At 42.3% G+C, this 20,821-nt stretch overlaps 1 protein-coding gene across 1 annotated transcript in view; it reads left to right on the top strand.

The window, feature by feature from the left end:
* Positions 1-20,821, top strand: part of LOC124802398 — a 183,154-nt gene that overhangs the window by 152,850 nt on the left and 9,483 nt on the right. The window contains exons 3-5 of the mRNA XM_047263152.1: positions 6,457-6,592; positions 6,698-6,831; positions 13,321-13,555. Coding sequence (XP_047119108.1) covers positions 6,457-6,592; positions 6,698-6,831; positions 13,321-13,555 — 505 coding nt within the window. The remainder of the gene's footprint in view (positions 1-6,456; positions 6,593-6,697; positions 6,832-13,320; positions 13,556-20,821) is intronic.

The following is a 20,821-nucleotide window of genomic DNA, read 5'->3' as shown; positions in this document are numbered from 1 at the left end:
TTCTTATTACATATTCGTGTAGTACGTAAACAAATATGACTGTTTTAGTTGGACCACTTCTTTCGCTTTGTGATAGATGGCGCTGTAATAGTCACAAACGTATAAATACGAGGTATCACGTAACACTCCGCCAGTGCGGACTGTATTCGCTTCGTGATACATTACCCGTCTTAAAATGAACCGTTTACCAATTGAGGAAAAGGTCGATATCGTGTTTATGTATGGCTATTGTGATCAAAATGCCCAACGGGCGTGTGCTATGTACGCTGCTCAGTATCCTGGACTACATCATGCGAGTGTCCGGACCGTTCGCCGGATAGTTACGTTATTTAACGAGACAGGAAGTATTCAGCCACATGTGAAACGCCAACCACGACCAGCAACAAATGATGATGCCCAAGTATGGGTTTTAGCTGCTGTCACGGCTAATCCGCACATTACTAGCAGACAAATTGCTCGAGAATCGGGAATATCAAAAACGTAGATGGTGAGAATGCTACATCAACATCGATTACAGTCGTACCATATTTCTATACACCAGGAATTGCATGGCGACGACTTTGAACGTCGTGTACAATTCTGCCACTGGGCACAAGAGAAATTACGGGACGATGACAGATTTTTTGCACGCGTTCTATTTAGCGACTTAGCGTCATTCACCAACAGCGGTAACGTAAACCGGCATAAAATACACTATTGGACAACGGAAAATCCACGATGTCTGCGACAAGTGGAACAGCAGCGTCCTAGGCGGGTTAATGTATGATGCGGCATTATGGAAGGAAGGATAATTGGCCTCCATTTTATCGATGGCAATCTAAATGGTGCAATGTATGCTGATCTCCTACGTAATGTTCTACCGATGTCACTACAAGATGTTTCAGTGCATGACAGATTGGCGATGTAATTCCAACATGATGGATGTCCGGCACATAGCTCGCGTGCGGTTGAAGCGGTATTGAATAGCATTTGTCATCACAGGTGGATTGGCAGTCGAAGCCCCATACCATGGCCCGCACGTTCACCGGATCTGTCGACCCCGGATTTTTATCTGTGGGGAAAGTTGAAGGATATTTGCTATCGTGATCCACCGTCAACGACTGACAACATGCGTCAGCGCATTGTCAATGCATGTACGAACATCACAGAAGGCGAACTACTCGCTGTTGAGAGGAATGTCGTTACACGTATTGCGAAATGCATCGAGGCTGACGGACATCATTTTGAGCATCTATTGCATTAATGTGGTATTTACAGGTAATCACGCTCTAACAGCATCTGTTTTCGGAAATTATATGTTCACAAAGGTACATGTATCACATTGGAATAACCGAAATAAAATGTTCAAACGTACCTACGTTCTGTATTTTAATTTAAAAAACCTACCTGTTACCAATCGTTCGTCTAAAATTGTGAGCCATATGTTTGTGACTATTAAAGTGCCATCTATCACAAAGCGAAAAAAGTGGTCCAACTAAAACATTCCTATTTCTTTACGTACTACACGAATATATAATAAAAAGTGTGGGTTCCTATTTAAAAAAAACGCAGTTGATATCCGTTTCACCTATGGCAGCGCCGGGCCAACCAATGCGCTATCTGGTTTCCCCCTTCAAGCTAGACAAGATTCGTTCTTTGTAGTTTTTTCGATTTTCACGAGATATTTGGCCCGATCAATGGACCAGTATATATATATATATATATATATATATATATATATATATATATATATATATATATATATATATATATATATACAGTATGCTTGTTCTACTCGACAAAAGCGAGATGGGTTTCCCTATTGAACTCTCGTCCTTTTTCTCTAAGTTTTACAATGTTTTTCCATTGCAACATAATTGGGTATAATATTCGGAAGGAAAAATACGAAAGTTGCACATGTAGATCAATTGAAAACAGATAATTGGCCACAGACGAGAAACTATAGTACGAGTTACGAAACCATAGCTTCACAGTGTGCTGATCTCGAGCTTCTAGCCGAGTGTCGTGGGTTTTTACCCATTTGACACGGCTGGAACCTTGAAAACCTTTTAACATGTGCGATGTGGATTATTTCATAAAGATTCCTTCGGTTTTACAACACTTTCTACTACATAAATGAAGATAATAAACTCAGGCTGAAGTTTGACTTACGTATAGGACTACAAGGTTTTTATTTTTAAAAGAACTACCTGATTTTACAAGAATGTACATTAGTGTCCCTCTTAGCTTTTGGTCCTTTCTGAAACCTTATACTTCGCTACTCCCACCCCATGTTCCTGTACAAGTAATTTATAAAATTATCTTCGCAAAGATTCTGGACAACCTGTGGGCGAACTCTAAACGGTTTTATGTTGAAAACGTTATTCAAAAGTGGTAAACTCTTCCCTGGCTCGCAATTTAAGTTTTTATTCCCAAACAAATTTATGGCCACAATTCAACGCCATCGCAGCACTTTTAAACATTATTCTGAAACCATACAAAAAAATTGAGGCTTTCGTGACCGCTTGTTGACAAACTCACCCTTGACTTGTGTCACGGGATCTTCGGCCAACGTTTGATCGGTTCTTTTTTCCGCAGCGAACGACCGTTCCAGATAGCATGGGAAGAACCACAACAGTAATGACCAGAGAAAATCCCTCTCAGACACTTGCACGTTAAGGACATACACAGTGTCCCAGGAGGACATGTCAGTGTTCAGGGATATAGCGGGAACAATGATCTGAAACGAAAATTTGCGGCTCTGTAGCTAACTTCTTCATCTTAGATCTCTTCTCTTGCAAACTGTTTGCTCTTCATATCTTGAGAGATGGTAGAATAGAACTATGAACACTTATTCATCTTCGTTAACGTGCAACCCGTGTCTTCTACGGAACATGTGCCAGCAGCTCGTGGTCTTGTGGTTAGCATGCTGACTCTCGATGTCGGGGGATCGGTTTTGATTCCCGTGTGTGTGTGTGTGTGTGTGTGTGTGTGTGTGTGTCTGTCTGTCTGCCTGCCTGTGTGTGTCATCCTCATAATCATATTATCATCAGCGACTCGCAAATCGCCGAAATGGCGTCGACTCAAAAGACTTGCCCTGAACAAATGCTCGTAGCTCTTAAGGTAGACATTTTAGAGCCAGTTTTTACTCGTCAACATCTTCTTGTTTTGATCCATACTACCTCTTCCCAAAACAGGGATAGTAAAGAGCAGTCAATAGATTTGTTCCACAGTATTGAAGGCGATAAAGTGCTTATAGAACTTTATGTATGCATTTTAGAACTCATATTCAGTAGACTTTTTTACTACGAATATTCGTTCCTTGTCATGTCCTCGAAAGTTGACTATACCTTCTGAGACACCTTGTATAATTTACGGCCGCGAGCTGGACTTTAGCCATCGGCAATGGAGGGTGAACCTCTGACAAATGTCAGCTACTAGTGCTGGCGAAACGTCGATAAACCGTCGTACAAACGTCGGCCGAAGAACATGAGACAGAAATCAACAGGCAGTTTGTCTTTTCGAAGTGAATTTCCCAAAAAAAAAAAGTATTTCTCAGAATTTCTTGTCAAATGTGTAACGTGAAACAGAATTTTTTCCATTAATAACCGTAAAAAATTGTGTAAGAGAGAAGTGCCTTTATCTAAACTTCTATGGAACCATTGATAGTGAATATTCTTTCCTAGGAAATGATTTCATAGATGTTCGGTATATTTTACACTGTCCATCAAAGGTCTGTAAAACAAATTGTTTCTTCTTTTGTTACGGCGTTATTATATTCTTCGATGAGTTTGATACCTCATTACGCACTCAAATGACTTCATAATTTGTTGAGCTACGCTTTTGCAAGCAGGATCATTAGTGTTGAAATATCACTGTCAGAGAATATGGCGCGGACTAGCTATTCTGTTTGCACTGACGCATTACGACGCGCGGGCACCTGGACACGTACTGGCCACAGAAATTTATCCACAGATCAGTCCGACAGAGCTGTCGGTTAAACTGAATAGGCCGGTATTTAATGTTGTCTCTTCTGAAGAATCAGTCTCTATATTTTGCAGGTTCGTATTTTCGAAAAGAACAACAGAGCACTTATATATTTTACTCTGTCATAAAATTTCATGTTGGAAATACCAATTTCAAGGTGCTTTTCGTATTCGAATATACTGCAGTTAGTTTCTGTTGTAAAGACAACCAGAGATGCTCGCGCGTACTTGTAAACACTGAAGCGCGCAAATCGTTAAGCATATCTCTGATTCGCGTAGCGTAGCTGCCAAAATATTTCACTTTTCACTATGTATTAAACTTTCAACAAACTTTAAAACTGTCAAGGATTTTCATATTAACTTTAACTATTCCCACATTTTTCAGAAAAACTCACTCTCAATCATGAGAACAAATTAAACGCGACTTAAGCAAAAAAGAAAAGATAAACTGAGCGGTCATATGATTTTTTAAAGATTCTTAGTTACGTATTATTTAACCCCTTATCTCTCATTTTTAGCTGATTAGGATCTTCATTTGGTTTTAATAGCAAACTTCAGGCATACGCACTTCGAAAAAAAAACCTCCAACAGCAGGTTTTTTTTTTCTTTTCATAATAATTATCTTCTCCGTTGGTTTATTGATAATTTTCACAATACACATAGTATGGTATACATTTCCATCAAATGACTGACTTCAATGGAATACAGACATGAACTGAACAAAATTACAATAGTAACAAGTTCTTTTTCATATTAACGATGTTATAATTTATTCTGTGTCAGATCTGCTGGCTCGACGACTTCGTCCTCTGGCGTGGCATGGCTGTCGGTTCGGCGAATACAGCGCCCAACTTCCTAAGCTGCCGTTACTGCACAGTTGTCAGTCCACCGTAGTTGTTTCAGGGTCTTCAAACACATAACATAATAACACGAAAATTCCTCCACGCACTGTACATCTTTTACATAATTTTAACCTATTATGTTTATGAATATTAACCACGAAAGTCGTCTACTACATGCTACTTCATATATTACAGTATTATTATCGCAATATCACTCATCGAACAGCATTCTTGGAGGAAGGCAGTGCTCATCCACCAAAAAGGTGCGACATTCACTCAAGAATATCAGCACAGCATTAGGAAAGTCTCATTCTCTTCTTCCTTACCTCTTGCCCTCAATGAGCTGGGTAATTATAAAAAAAAGATAGATTAGTACTGTTCTCTCGTCTCTAGTGTTGTCAAATGTTTCTGCGGTTGGCAGACATTTAACAACCTGCCTTACCGAACTAGAAGAATTTTGATCTACAACTGACGCGCTCCCTTTCTTTGTAAGCTTAGATTGTAGATGTATACGTTTAAAACGTGACAGCTTGAGGGTATTCATTTTGTGTGGTGAAGTATTGGAAGAAGTGGATGTCATTTTGTAAGTCTACGGAGAACACGTCATAGAAATCCTTCACTTCGCTAAAAATGCTTGAAACTCAAAGTTACTGAGAGAATAATTGAAAAATCATCCATAAAAATTTCATCATTACTCACAAACTAAGTAAACCAAACAGAAATTACTTAAACACATAAAAGAACTACTCAAAAAGTAATAATAAGAGTAATAATAACAGTATTTGTGAATTTACATATCGTAAATCGTGTGAATGTATTCGGTATTTTATCTTAGAAACGGCAGATAGCATGCTACTGAAAATAAGGCTCGCATGTTAATCAAAAAAGTAAAACTCACTGCAGTTTTATTGTCTACAAGTGGAAGATTAGGTAACAGAAAGAGTGAAATAACTAAAAAAATTTACTAGAAAAAGGAACCAATGGGGTAAAAATTTGGGTCTGTCGATAAACTAGTCCATAAGTGAAGGTGAAACTTTAGTGTGTATAGAAGCAGAAAATGTTACAGAATGAAATGTAGCTGAAATTTTCAAAATGAGGAGTATGAGGGCGCTGCATTGAGGATGATAAAAATTTATTACTCGAACTGAGGATGGGTAAATGACATGAACGTGTCTTGGCGTTAATAAATCTATATTAGCAATGGCTGTTTAACGTTCAAATTGAAATAGATAAAAATGTTGTACTCATTAAGATATAAATGTATCATGCCAAATGGGGATTTTTGTAAACCGCCAACGCTCTCTGTCGTAATTAAATCTGTATCATAAATGGTGGCAATTCTTCAAGTAAATAAGCTCCACAAGGGCATTGGTTGATCATGTCAGTATCTGAATGGGGAAACAACATCGATGTGGGCACAGTTTTGTAACAAGAGTGCCAGGAAACTCGCTTACAACTTAAAGGAGTACACTGCGATGGTAGCTTCAAGGTGCTGGTGCGACAGTAGAGAAGTTTCGATCACGTGTCCTCTCTAACCACCTTCTAACTGCGAGGTGAACCTGCGAGCTACAGAAAGTCGGTGCAGAAAATAGTTCGCAGGTTAGCGGTTTCACGCCCACAAGGCTGAACTGTGTTTGATGTTCCCGCAGAACCAGCTGTCGGACGACAAGCAGGTGGTGCTGCGCAGCGTCAACCTCAAGTCGACGGGCGAGTACCGGTGTGAGGTGTCTGCCGAGGCGCCGTCGTTCGCGTCCGCCCAGCAGGAGGCGCACATGGAGGTCGTCTGTGAGTACCGGAAGCGCTCTGCTTTGAGCCACCTTAACGCTGCTGAATTCCCTTTTGCAATCGGCAACAGCAGTCAACAACTGTAGAATACTTGTGTCTCTCCAGCTCTTCCTAAAGACGGGCCGCACATCTTCGGGGAAGAGCGGCTGTACCAAGTGGGTGATGAGATCAGCCTCAACTGCACGTCGGGCAGGTCATACCCAGCGTCCGTAATCAAATGGTTCATCAACGATAAAGAGGTGAGCACTGGAATTATACACTCATATCAGATTACTTTCCTTTCTTTTTAATTTTTTTGGTGTCTGCAGTCTTTTGCCCTCCATTAATCCCTGTCTTGCGCCCTCCTCCTCAAACCAGAGCAGCGATTTCAAACTACGTCCTCAATTATTTGCTGCGTATATTCCAATCTCTGTCTTTCCCTAGGGTTTTTACCCGCTACGGCTCCATCTTGCCCCATGGCATTCTGTGATATCTTAACAGCTTAACAGATAGCCCCATCATGTCCTTCTTTGTGTCAGTTTTTTCCACACTTCCCTTTCCCCGCCGATTCTCTGGAGACTTCCTCACTCCGTACATTATCAATGCACTAACTTTATGCAGCACTATATCTCAAATGATTCGATCCTTTTCTGTTCCCGTTTCCTCTCGGTCCAGGTTTCACTGCCACACAATGCTGCGTTCTCAGATATTTTTTTGTGTCAGTTTTTTCCACACTTCCCTTTCCCCGCCGATTCTCTGGAGATTTCCTCACTCCGTACATTATCAATACACTAAATTTATGCAGCACTACATCTCAAATGATTCGATTCTTTTCTGTTCCCGTTTCCTCTCGGTCCAGGTTTCACTGCCACACAATGCTGTGTTCTCAGAAATTTCTTCGTCAAATGAAGGCCTATGTTTGACGTTAGACTTCTATTGTCCGGGAGTGCTCTTCTTGTCAGTGCTAGTCTACTTATTATATCCTCATGGTTCCGAGCGTCATGGATTATTTTGCAGCGTAGGTAGCAGAATTCCTTAACATCACCTGCTTCGTGATCTCTCGTCCTCAAGTTTTCTCGCTGTTCTCATTTCTGCTACTTCTCACTAATTTCGTATTTCTTCGGATTATTCTCAATCCATATTCTGTACTCATTAGTCTATTCATTCCATAGAGAAGATCCTCTAAATTCTTCCTCACTCTCACTGAGGATAGCAACGTCACGAGCAAACATTACCGATGTCCTTACACCTTGAATTTTAATCCCACTCTTGAACCTTCATTTCCATCATCACTTTTTCGATGAACGGTAGGGGCGAAAGACTACATCCCTGTCTTACACCCTTTTCAATTTGAGCGCTTCGCTGTTGCCCTTCCACTATTATTTTTCCCTCTTGGTTGTTGTACATTATTTTACCTGCCTTTCCCCAAAGCTTCCCTCTGTTTATCTTAGAAATTCGAACATTTTGCACCATCGAACGCGTTTTCCAAGTCTACAAAGCCTGCGAACATGTCTTGATTTGTCTTCAGTCTTGCTTCCTCTATCACCCGCAACATCAGAACTGCGTCCCTCGCACATTTACCTTTCATAAAACAAAGCCGATCATCATCTAACAGATCGTCAATTTTCTTTTCCATACTTCTGTGTGTAATTCGTGTCAGCTATTTGGACGCTTGAGGTATTAAGCTTAATGTGCGATAATTTTAGCGCTTGCCGATTCTTGTAGTCTGCAGAATCGTATGGACGAAGCTTTTCCGAAGGTCATATGGGGTATCGCGAGACTCATACATTCTTCCCAACAAAATTAATACTCGTTTTGCTGCCACTTCGCCCAATGATTTCAGAAATTCTGATGGAATGTTATCTGTCCATCGGCCTTCTCCGATCTTAAGTCTTCCAAAGCTCTTTTAAATTCTGATTCTAATACTCGATCTTCTATCTCTTCTCTATCCACTCCTGTTTCTTCTTCTGTCATACCATCAGACAAGTCTTCCCCGCATACAGGCGTTCAGTGTATTCTTTCCACCCATCTGATCTCTCGTCTGCGTTCAGTAGTGGATTTTCCATTTCACTCTTAACCTTAGCACCACTGCTCTAACATTCACCGAAATTTGTTTTCGCTTTTCTATATGCTGAGTCAGTCCTTCAGACAATCATTCCTTTTCCGTTTTCTTCACATTATTCATGTAGCCATTTCGTCTCAGATTTCCTGCACTTCCTATTTATTTCATTGCTAAGTGACTTATATTTCTGTATTCCTAAATATTCCTGAAAAGTTTTGTACTTTTTTAGTATTTCTTCTGTTACCCATGATTTCCTATCAGTTACCTTCTTTGAACCTACGTTTTTCCTTCCCACTTCTGTGATTGCCTTTTTTAGAAATGTCTATTCCTCTTCAACTGAAATGCCTACTGAGGTATTAGTTATTGCAATATCTATAGCCTTAAATAGCTTCAGGCGCATCTCTTAATCCCTTGGAACTTCCGTATCCCACTTCTTTGAGAACTGATTCTTCCTGATTAATCTCTTAAACATCATGCTACTCTTCATCAGTACAAAATTGTGATTTCAGTCTATAAGTGATCATGGCTCCTGGGTCCGCCTTACAATCCAGTATGTAACCTAACTGCAATCTTTCCTTTCAGAACACCAGGGCTTTCCCAAGTACATTCTCTCTTCTTGTGATTCTTGAAGAGAGTACTCGCTGTTACTAGCTGAAATTTATTACAAAAACTCAATTGGTCTATCTCCTCTCTCGTTCATACTATGAAGCCATATTCTCCCGTAACCCTTTCGAGTACCCCTTCCCCTACAACAGCAGTACAATCCCATTTACGTAGTGAATTAAGACTTGTGAATCCTCATATAGCTTCTCTGTCTCTTTGTCTTCGGCTTTTGTCGTCGACATGTATACGTTAACAATGGTTGTGGCTGTTCTTATGCTGCCTGTTCTGATGAGAAGAAACGTATCACTTAATTGTTCACGGTAATGCACTTTCTGCCCTATCTTCCTATTCACAACGAACTCTGTTCCAGTTCTAACATTTACTGCGCTGACATTACCCTTTATTCATCTGGCCAGGTACCCTTGTCGTCTTTCCATTCCGCATAATTGACTTCCGCTGTACTTGGACAATGTTGACTCGAATACAGACTTCAACATTTATCAGTGATAACTTACATGGGGAGTATGGCCATCTAAACTTTGTACAGAAACCAGACAGTAGCCATAAGATTACAAGGACTTGAAAAGGAGGGGAGAAGGGAGTCAGCCGTCTATCGGTCAAGCTGTAAAGAACACTAGGGAAAATTAAGGAAGAGGTAGAATAAAAACTATATAGATTTACCGATTACATTATAATTCTGTGATAGACGGGAAACAATTTGGTAGATCAGTTCAACAGAACTAATCACATCCTGCAAACATGTAATTAGATTAACATGAACTACACTCCTGGAAATGGAAAAAAGAACACATTGACACCGGTGTGTCAGACCCACCATACTTGCTCCGGACACTGCGAGAGGGCTGTACAAGCAATGATCACACGCACGGCACAGCGGACACACCAGGAACCGCGGTGTTGGCCGTCGAATGGCGCTAGCTGCGCAGCATTTGTGCACCGCCGCCGTCAGTGTCAGCCAGTTTGCCGTGGCATACGGAGCTCCATCGCAGTCTTTAACACTGGTAGCATACCGCGACAGCGTGGACGTGAACCGTATGTGCAGTTGACTGACTTTGAGCGAGGGCGTATAGTGGGCATGCGGGAGGCCGGGTGGACGTACCGCCGAATTGCTCAACACGTGGGGCGTGAGGTCTCCACAATACATCGATGTTGTCGCCAGTGGTCGGCGGAAGGTGCACGTGCCCGTCGACCTGGGACCGGACCGCAGCGACGCTCGGATGCACGCCAAGACCGTAGGATCCTACGCAGTGCCGTAGGGGACCGCACCGCCACTTCCCAGCAAATTAGGGACACTGTTGCTCCTGGGGTATCGGCGAGGACCATTCGCAACCGTCTCCATGAAGCTGGGCTACGGTCCCACACACCGTTAGGCCGTCTTCCGCTCACGCCCCAACATCGTGCAGCCCGCCTCCAGTGGTGTCACGACAGGCGTGAATGGAGGGACGAATGGAGACGTGTCGTCTTCAGCGATGAGAGTCGCTTCTGCCTTGGTGCCAATGATGGTCGTATGCGTGTTTGGTGCCGTGCAGGTGAGCGCCACAATCAGGACTGCATACGACCGAGGCACACAGGGCCAACACCCGGCATCATGGTGTGGGGAGCGATCTCCTACACTGGCCGAACACCACTGGTGATCGTCGAGGGGACACTGAATAGTGCACGGTACATCCAAACCGTCATTGAACCCATCGTTCTACCATTCCTAGACCTGCAAGGGAACTTGCCGTTCCAACAGGACAATGCACGTCCACATGTATCCCGTGCCACCCAACGTGCTCTAGAAGGTGTAAGTCAACTACCCTGGCCAGCAAGATCTCCGGATCTGTCCCCCATTGAGCATGTTTGGGACTGGATGAAGCGTCGTCTCACGCGGTCTGCACGTCCAGCACGAACGCTGGTCCAACTGAGGCGCCAGGTGGAAATGGCATGGCAAGCCGTTCCACAGGACTACATCCAGCATCTCTACGATCGTCTCCATGGGAGAATAGCAGCCTGCATTGCTGCGGAAGGTGGATATACACTGTACTAGTGCCGACAATGTGCATGCTCTGTTGCCTGTGTCTATGTGCCTGTGGTTCTGTCAGTGTGATCATGTAATGTATCTGACCCCAGGAATGTGTCAATAAAGTTTCCCCTTCCTGGGACAATGAATTCACGGTGTTCTTATTTCAATTTCCAGGAGTGTATATTAAACAAGAGTAATAGAGTAATGCAGTGTAATCGATATAAATCAGGCAATGCTGAGGGTATTGGAGTATAAAATTAGAGAGTAAGGTAGTACGGAAAGCTTGCTTTTTGGGCAACAAAATGATTGAGGATGGTCGACGTAAAAAGGATATAAGCAATAACAGCGTTTCTGAAAAGGAGAAATCTGTTAATTTCGAATACAAATTTAAGTGTACGGAAGCGTTTTAGTTAGGTACTTGTCAGACGTGTAACCTTGTACAGAAATGAAAAGTAGACTTGAGACAGGAAGAGAATAGAGACTATTGAAGTATGGTGTTGAGAAATAATTATGAAGCTCAGATAGACAGATCAAATAGCTAATGAAGCAAGGAGGGAATGAAAGAAGATTAGTATCCGACGTCCCGACATCAAAGCATTAGGGACAGAGCACAATCTCGGAATGCTTCAGGAATGGGGAAGGAAATCGATGGTGCTATTTTCAAAGGAACAGACCCGGCTTTTGCCTCGGGTGATATAGAGAAATCACGGATATCCTAAATCAGGATTCCGTACTGGAATTTGAGCCGTCGTTCTTCCGAATGTGGCCGCCTTTGGTGACCGAGTGGTTCTAGGCGCTTCAGTCTGGAACCGCGCGACTGCTATGGTCGCAGGTTCAAAACCTGCCTCGGGCATGGATGTGTGTGATGTTCTTAGGTTAGTTACTGTTAAGTACGTCTAAGCTCTAGGCGACTGATGACCTCAAGTGTTAAGTCCCATAGTGCTCAGAGCTATGTGAATCTTTCAAATGTGAGTTAGAACGGCGATAGAGGAAAATTGGGTGGGCCTATTCCATTCGGCACCCGAGTTATCTTCTGTAGCGACATACTTCATAACGTTTCATCCTCTGCTTGTCTTCACCGTTTATCGTCTACGAATCATGACCATAGAAGACTACAATCTAACAAATACTTCCAGAAAATACTTGCTAACACTTATTTTTATTTGATGTATGGATACAATTCCATTTTCTCGAAAAGCATTTTTTACTAGAAATCAACAGTTTATACCTTTTCTACTGCTGCCACTATCACTTATTTTGCTGCCCAAATAACAAAACATATCTTCTTTCCCCGGTTTCTAATTTAATTCCTCCAGTATCAATTCCCTTAATGCGACTACACTCTGTTATTCTTATTTTACTTTTGATGATCATTTTTTAAAACTATCCCTTCCGTTCAAGTAACTTTCCAAGCCCTTAGACTTGACCAGAACTACAACAACATCTGTCTACATCATTGTTTCCATTTCTTCTTTCTGCACTCTAATTCTCGTTCCAAATCTCCCTTGTATCCTAAACTGCTTGGTCCTAACTACAGACTGAATATCGTAGCGTAAGAAGTATGGTAATCATCATGATCATCTCCTTCCATGGATTTAGTATTGTAGTCACATGTTCCGGCCGCTATCGTCCATTAGCCTCTTACAAGGCCTACCTGTTCTCTCCTTCAAGTGGAGCAAAAATGCATTTCTTTTTTGGCAATCTTTTTCTACCATTCTATCATCTATCTGTTTCATTCTACGCAGGTCTGTCATGAAATTAACTAAAAAGATTTGGAAATCTGATCTTATTGTTTCATTCCTTATTTTACCCATTTTAGTATAACCCCTTATATATCTCAGGAACTTCATCTCTTCTACCTTTGAACGTGATTTTTCTTTTTTTGTAATGTCTGTTGTCCGGAACAGCCCACATAGGTATAGCTATAGCTTTGTAGAATTTCGTTTGTGTTTCTTTCTTCTATTTCTTCCCAAACTTCAAACAGTTACCCTGTCATGCAGAGCGAATTGGTTTCAGTGATGATGGGAATTACGTGGCAGCAATGGCGTGTTGTGGCAGGTGCCGGGGGACGACCCGCGACTGGAGGCGCACCCGCCGCAGCGCCACGCGCACGGCCTGGTGTCTTCGTCGCTGGGGCTGCGGTTCGCTGTGACGGGGGCGCACTTCGTGTCGGGCTCCATGAAACTGCGCTGCGTGGCGGAGGTGGCGCCGGTGCTGTGGCAGGGCGACAGCGAGAGCGTCGTGCAGAGGGTCACCCCGCCCCCCAACACCGTGCGGGAGGCGCTCTTCCTCGGTAAGCTCACGTCTGCTCACAATGAAATACGAGACAGGAATGTTTTAGTGCTCTACCTTATATTTTTCTTTCTGCTTTACTTCTACGCATTCTGTCTCACCATTATTTGTGAAAGTTGTTGATGTTTCTGTCTTCAGTAGAGAGTAGAGGAATGGAGAGGAGAGGAATGCAGAAGAGTGGGGATGAGATTAGTTCAGATGAGATGACAGAGACGATATCAAAAAGGAAATGATAAGGAGATGCTATAGGAGATGAGAGAGGACATCAGATAGTTGAGAAAGGAAATGAGATAAGATACAGAGGTGTAGTACACGAGTTGAAATGTATGATGTGAGAGACACCAGACGAGATATGGTCAGAGAGGAGTTGAGAGGAGTGAGATCAGATGAGACAGCACATGAGATGAGATATGATCAAGATAGAGGAGATGAGAGAGGAGGTGAGAGAAGGAAGATGAGATATAAGAATCGTAGGAGATGAGATAGGAGAGGAGGCAGATGACAGAGGAGATGAGCAGATGGGATGAGGAGATACGAGAGGAAGTGGGAGATGAGGAGATAAGAAGAGAGATGAGGTGGGAGATGAGAATATAGGAGAGGAGATAACATGTAACAGATGCCAGAGCAGATGGGAGATAGAAGAGAGGAGAGCTGGTGGAAGTGGAGGTGGAGACAGGAGAGGATGGAACAGGATCGAAGTCTATCCTTCGCAATCAATAAAATGTTCTTGGGATTCCAGTCGTCTCAAATAGATAAAAAGTCCCTATCTAACTGGACGCAAATTTGACAAAATCGCTCATGTTTTTGTGTGGTCCTATCAACAACGTTTCTCAGTGGGTCAGACATTCTTCCTAAAGTAAGAGACAAGCGTTCGTCACCTTTATAACGAGTCCTTATTACTAACATCTAAAATGGTCACCCCGTGTCCTGGACCCAATTAGAGCTGCCTACTTGACAGCTTTTTGTGGCAACCACGTTACATATAAATTATTTATCGACTTTAAAAAGTGAAACTGCTGTCTTAATTTACTCATTAAAAATGTATAATCTTTCATTAAAGGTTTAACATAATAAGTCAAGTACTGAGGTCAGAAACTGTGTACACATTCGGAAGCAGCGTAACTCAGTGCACGCAAGTTCCTCAAAATTTGTTCATCCAATATTACTGGCGATTTCCAACAAACTTTACATGTAATTCCTAACCATTTCGAAAACAACTTCCTTGGCAACTGCCACAAAATAATGAAAGAAATAACTTCATCGCTAAGTGCGTTTTCTCTGTTCACGCTGCAAAACTACAGCAACAAGCATAACATTTTGATTTATTACTTCTTTATTGCTAAATCTGTTCGCAACAAATTTAACAGACAGTACGTGGTCTCGCGGTAGCGTTCTCGCTTCCCGAGCATGGAGTCCTGGATTCGATTCTCGGCGAGGTCAAGGATTTTCACCTGCCCCGAGATGATTGGATATGTTGTGTCGTCTTAATCATCATTTATCACTATTACGGGCGGAGGAAGGCAACGGCAAACCACCTCCATTAGGATCTTCCCTAGTACGGCGGTGCGGGTCTCCCGCATCGTTCCCCTACGCTCTGTCAAGTGGCATGGGACTCCATTTGAATTTTTTTCCTATTTACGACTGAATATACCTGTAAAATTATATCATTGTATAAACGCATAGTTCAGGATAAATGACTTATACACAGAGGATTCTTTGAAGTACCAGATTTAGGGGATTACTCGTATATAATTACACCACAAAGAACAACCTTACGCTTGTCCTTCATAACCCAGTAATTTCAGAATGAGGCTATAACTCGACATTTTATCACCACTGGATATTCAATGATTAGCTGAAAAAGACTATGATTGAGAAATACATTTCAGGATTCAGTTTTTAAAGAGTCTGTGATTATGTACTTGATGGAAGATCGTAAGAGGTGCGAAATTCAGCGGGATTACGCGAGAAATGTTTACTTCTTTTTGTATCGCTCTGAAAGACGGCCTTGAACTACGACCAGTGGCAACGTTTAGATTAGCTTGGCCGTGGAGCCTTATCTACGAAAGCGCGCAAATCAATTGAAAGCAATAATAACTGCCTCACAACCGCTCCGTAGTTACACAAGGGACCTGTGGAAGATCTACACACACGCGCCAGTGAGTCAGTTGCCAGTACAAGCAGAGCAACTCGCACTAGTAAACACTAACGACAGACCGCACATGATGATGTATGCATGGTTTCTAGCTGAAATATCTTGGTATAATGTAGACATTATTTGGGTGAAGTTAATGATCATAATGGAATATACACTCCCCTGAATATCTTCAAGACACACAAGTAATTTTGTTGTAATCCTTGTTTCTCCATGATAACAGAACATCTTTAACGATAACATAATTGATCCCTATCAACATACACAGTGATCAGCCAGAACATTATGACCATCGACCTAATATCGATATAAACTCGTCCAAGCGATTGTTGTTTTGTGTGGTGCTCAACTGCGCGTTCATCAGCGCCCGCAAGAAGGTCTAAATTTTACGCTGTCCAAGTTTTACAGAGTCCAATCTAGCCACTGTCACCAGTGACAATGATGATGATGATGATGATGATGATGAAATGATGAGGACAACAGCGACACTCAGTCCCCGGGCAGAGAAAATCCTCAATCCGGCTGGGAATCACACCCGGGACCCCGTGATCCACCGGTAGCGGTGTTATTCACTAGACCACCCAGGCGATTGTAAGTCACCTGGTGAGGAGTGACTGCTAGCCAGACACGCATATGGTGCATCTAATATCAGTGAGCCTGTTGTCGGTGCATAGAATGGGGAAGGCGCTCGATCTATCTGTATTTCACCAAGGGCAAATTGTGGTGGGCGGATGCTCGATACGATCATTTCGGAAATGCGTGACGGGTCGGGTGTTCGAGAAGTGCTGCGGAGTGTTTACAGCTCGTGACAAAACCAAGGTGAAACCACGTCCAGACGTACCAAGGCCACATTGCTTCCATGCCACAACGCGTCGCCGCTGTTATACGTGCCAAAAGTGGAAATACGGACTATTAGGTAGGTGTTCGTAATGTTCTGGCTTATCAGTTTGTGTAAAGGATTTGTTCAGTGCAACATCTTCCAATGTTTGATATATCTAATTATCGTTGCTAAATCCCAGATGGTCACACATAATATTTTCGTACCATTAACTATCATGTAATTCATTCCAAATTAGTTTTCTGCTTCTTGTGTTTCATAGATATTTTACCTGAAAACAACTTTGTACTGTAACTAGTCGAACACCCGACGTTGTCCAGGTATGCACGGTCTAAAACAAATCAATAAATAAATAAACTTTAAAATCGATATACTACGAAGAAATTATCCGAATAGGACGGAAATTACACGTTCGCATAAACAAAAGATTAGAATTTCAGAAAATTTGGATGATTTATTCAAGAGAAAGAGTTTTTACAAAATGAGCATGTCAGTAATGGTCCACCTCTGACCTCCATGCAAGTAGTTATTTGACTTGGCATTGATTGATAGACTTTTTGGATTTTTCTCCTGAGGGATGGTGTGGCATATTCTGTCCAACAGGGGCGTTCGATCGTCAGAAGCCCGAACTGGTTCGAGGGCCCTGCTCATAATGGTCCTAGGTTTTCAATTGAACTGGGGAGACATCACCTTCTTGGCCGAGGTAGGCTTTGGCAAACACGGAGATAAACAGTAGAAACTTATGCCGTGTGTCGGTGGGAATTATATTGCTGAAATATAAGCCCAGCATGGTTTACTAACAAAGACAAAAAACGGGGCTTAGAATGTCGTCGACGTATCGCTGTGCTGTAAGGGTGCCGTGGATGACAACCAAAGGGCTCCTGCTATGAGAGAAATGGCAACCCAGACTATCAGTACTCGTTGTCGTGCCTTACGGTGAGCGAAAGTCACGCTGGTATCCCACCACTGTCGGGGCGTCTCCAGATCTAATGTCACTGGATGTACTAGAATAAAGGCAATAAACGATAAACGCTTCCCTTTCTTCAATTTGTGGGAGGCGTCAGAAAGAAAAAGTGTCAAATTAGTTTTCACCCAGGACTGAAACGCGAAAAAAGCTAACCGTCTTCATCAAAGCAGCCAACCGCCTGTAGGAAACTAGGATGTCCTCTGAACCTGGCGAGAGGCATAACTTGTGCTTACATGAGCCAGTGTTCCAGCAGAAACTCCTTCACATATCGACAAGCAAACAGAGTCGGCACTGACCTTGTTTCCCGACCTGCCATCAGTTTCCCTAAGAGGTTCCACAACCTATCTAACTTTGGTGTTCGTAATCACAAACTATCCCACTGTCTGAGTTTGTTCGGACCTTTAAGGCCAACAGACCTCTGTCGCAGTGGACAAGGCGCCCCTTCCAACTCAGATTTACTTGCTGCAGTTGACTGTACCTCAAACTAGCTTTTGAAGCGTTAAGGTACAGCCTTGAGCAGTGAGCCCACTTTCGCCTACCGTCCAAACACTCACAACCTCGCAAATGTTCGAAATTCAACGCCAGAGTGAGCGAATAAGGAAGGAACTTCTTCGAAGAAGAACCTGAAAACAAAAACTAAGCTAAATCTTGCGTGTAAAGGGAAATATCTGTTACTGCTGGCGCCTTTGCTACGCTCCGCTGATGTAGCTACACTCTGGAAATATCCAGTCACAAGACTAGTATTGTCTGTACAGTCCATATACAGACAACCTGTCGGGTAAAGTTAGAAAGCGGTTATTTCAATGAATGTGCGACAGTTATGTTGTCACTGATGTAAGCCTCAGTAGGTGTCGCAAGAGAAAGGTAACATCGATTAGGTCATAGCGTGTTATTTTTGCCTCGTTAATACCGACGTACTGCTGAGATAAACCGAAATGTCTGCTGGTAAAAAACGAAGAAATCCTAGCTCTTCAGTTCAGCGAAATTTATTTTGGCTGTACTGTAACCTAAATCCATCCTTGTGACCACCATGTCGGAATGACAGATTCTGCATATGTAGAAAATCAAAGAAACTGTCATAGAAATTAAAAGTTAGATAATGATCTTTGGTTTGTGGTGCGCCCAAATGCGCGGCCATCAGCACCGATACGAAGTCTCAATTTGTATACAGTCCAATTTTTACATTATCCAGTTTAGTCACTGCCACGAGTGGTGAGGATGATACAGACCCCGAGTCCCCGGGCAGAGAAAATCTCCAACCCTGCCGGGAATCGAACCCAGAACCCCGTGATCCAGATGCAGCAACGCTAGCCACTAGACGACGAGCTGCGGACTTAAAAGCTAGAGTGTCAACATTAAAGTCATGAAAGGAATTAAGTTGTCAAACAATGAGGAGAGAACAGACAGGTGGAAATAATACAATGAAGTGATTGAAAATGAAACGGATATTTATTTGGAGAATATAGAGGACCCAGTATGACAATAAAATGCGGAAAGTGCTTTGGAAGACTATCAGAAGGCACGTATTACATTCTTTCGAAATTTCTAAAATACTGGAGTAAGAGGCAAGCAAAAGATTAATCACCTTAGTTTGTAGAATCTATAATATTGGAAACGTAACAGCAGACCCTCGGAAGACTATCATCCAACCAATACTGAAGATATCAAAATCAGATAAACCCGAGAAGTGTAGTATAATCATCTCAACAGAGCATGCAGACACGTTGCAGACAAGAATAATATATGAAAGGATGGAAAAGATAAATAATGGTTATGGTACATGGATCTCAGTTTGAGTTTTGGTAAAGAGAAGAAAATTCTGACGTTGAGCTTGATAATGTGGATAATACCTAGGGACGTTACCTACGAAAACTCAAGACAGCTCCACACGATTTGAGGATGTACAACACGCGTTCCACAACGCAAAATGGTGCTAGAAGTTTACAGAGAAATGGGTATAAAATATACTATATAGAGGTAATATAAAATATTTACAAGAACTGAGGGGAGAAAATAAGAATAGAAGTCGAAGATAGAAGTCTTCGGATTAAGAAAGATATAAAGGAAGTTTGCAGTCTGATTCTCCTACTGTTCAACCTGTCGGATAGGCAATGACGAAAATTAAAACCGGAAATGGACGGTAATAAAATTAAATGCTAAAGGATGTGAGCGATAAGATTAGCTGATACTGCTAATTTCAGTGACAGCGAGGAAAAGTTGTAAGACCGGTTGTGTGGAATGGACAAAATGAGCACCTAAATCGGACCATAGGAAGACGAAAGTAATGTGGAGTAGCAGAAATCAGATTAGCGGAAAACTAAGCTTAAAAATTGCTGCCCACGTACGTAGGAACTTCAGATGGTACGCTACAGACGTCGTCCCAAGACCATTTCGCCATAAGAATGTCGCATTGTCAGAAGAGTACGTTTACTGGTTTTCGTTCACAGCTCTACTCCAGTGCGTGTAACAAGTGTATTTCAGTGTTCGTCTGAACAAAAGTTTAGCCGGCCGGTGCGACCGAGCGGTTCTAGGTGCTTCAGTCTGGAACCAAGCGACGGCTACGATCGCAGGTTCGAATCCTGCCTAGGAAATAGATGAATGTGGTGTCCTTAGGTTAGTTGGGTTTAAGTAGTTCTAAGTTCTAGGGGACTGATGACACCACAGGTGTTAAGTCCCATAGTGCTCAGAGCCATTTGAACCATTTGAAAAGTGGCAACTAGTAACGTACTCCAAAGCATATGTAGGCGGGACAGCATGGTTATTGTTGACAAAACATCTGAAATGCACACATTCACCGCAAAATTCTGGTGTATATGGACCATATGAGCCATAGTGAAATGATGCTAATAATTTGACCGACTCCGTACAAATGTGTGTGATGCTGATCCGGGATATAGTCCAGATTTTGCAATATACGACTTCTGTCTTTTCGGCAAAATTGCAAGAACATCTGGAGAATAACAGATTTTGCAATGATGAGGATATTCACAGAGCGGTTCTCGAGTGGGTTTGTGACCAAGGAGCGGATTTCTATCGTCGAGGAACTGGACGATTGGTAGAACGTTCCTACCCCTTTTTGAAGACATAATGTATCTGTGTTACGATGAAGTAGCGCAGAATTCAATAAAATTTTGATATTTATGGGTAACGTACGTTCAGAAGCTCCCTGATAGCTGAAAAACTGAATGATTACTGGCTTTCCTTGGAAGAAAAATAATGCAGCTCAGATCAGATAGAGAGGATATAAGAAACAGGCAAAGAGGACATCACAAAAGGAAATCCGCTAACGGAAAACACAGTTACAAGG

Source organism: Schistocerca piceifrons, chromosome 1 (assembly GCF_021461385.2).
Source record: "Schistocerca piceifrons isolate TAMUIC-IGC-003096 chromosome 1, iqSchPice1.1, whole genome shotgun sequence".
Lineage (NCBI taxonomy): Eukaryota > Metazoa > Arthropoda > Insecta > Orthoptera > Acrididae > Schistocerca > Schistocerca piceifrons.
The sequence above is the reverse complement of the archived record's forward strand: the minus strand, read 5'-3'. Positions and strand labels throughout refer to the sequence as shown.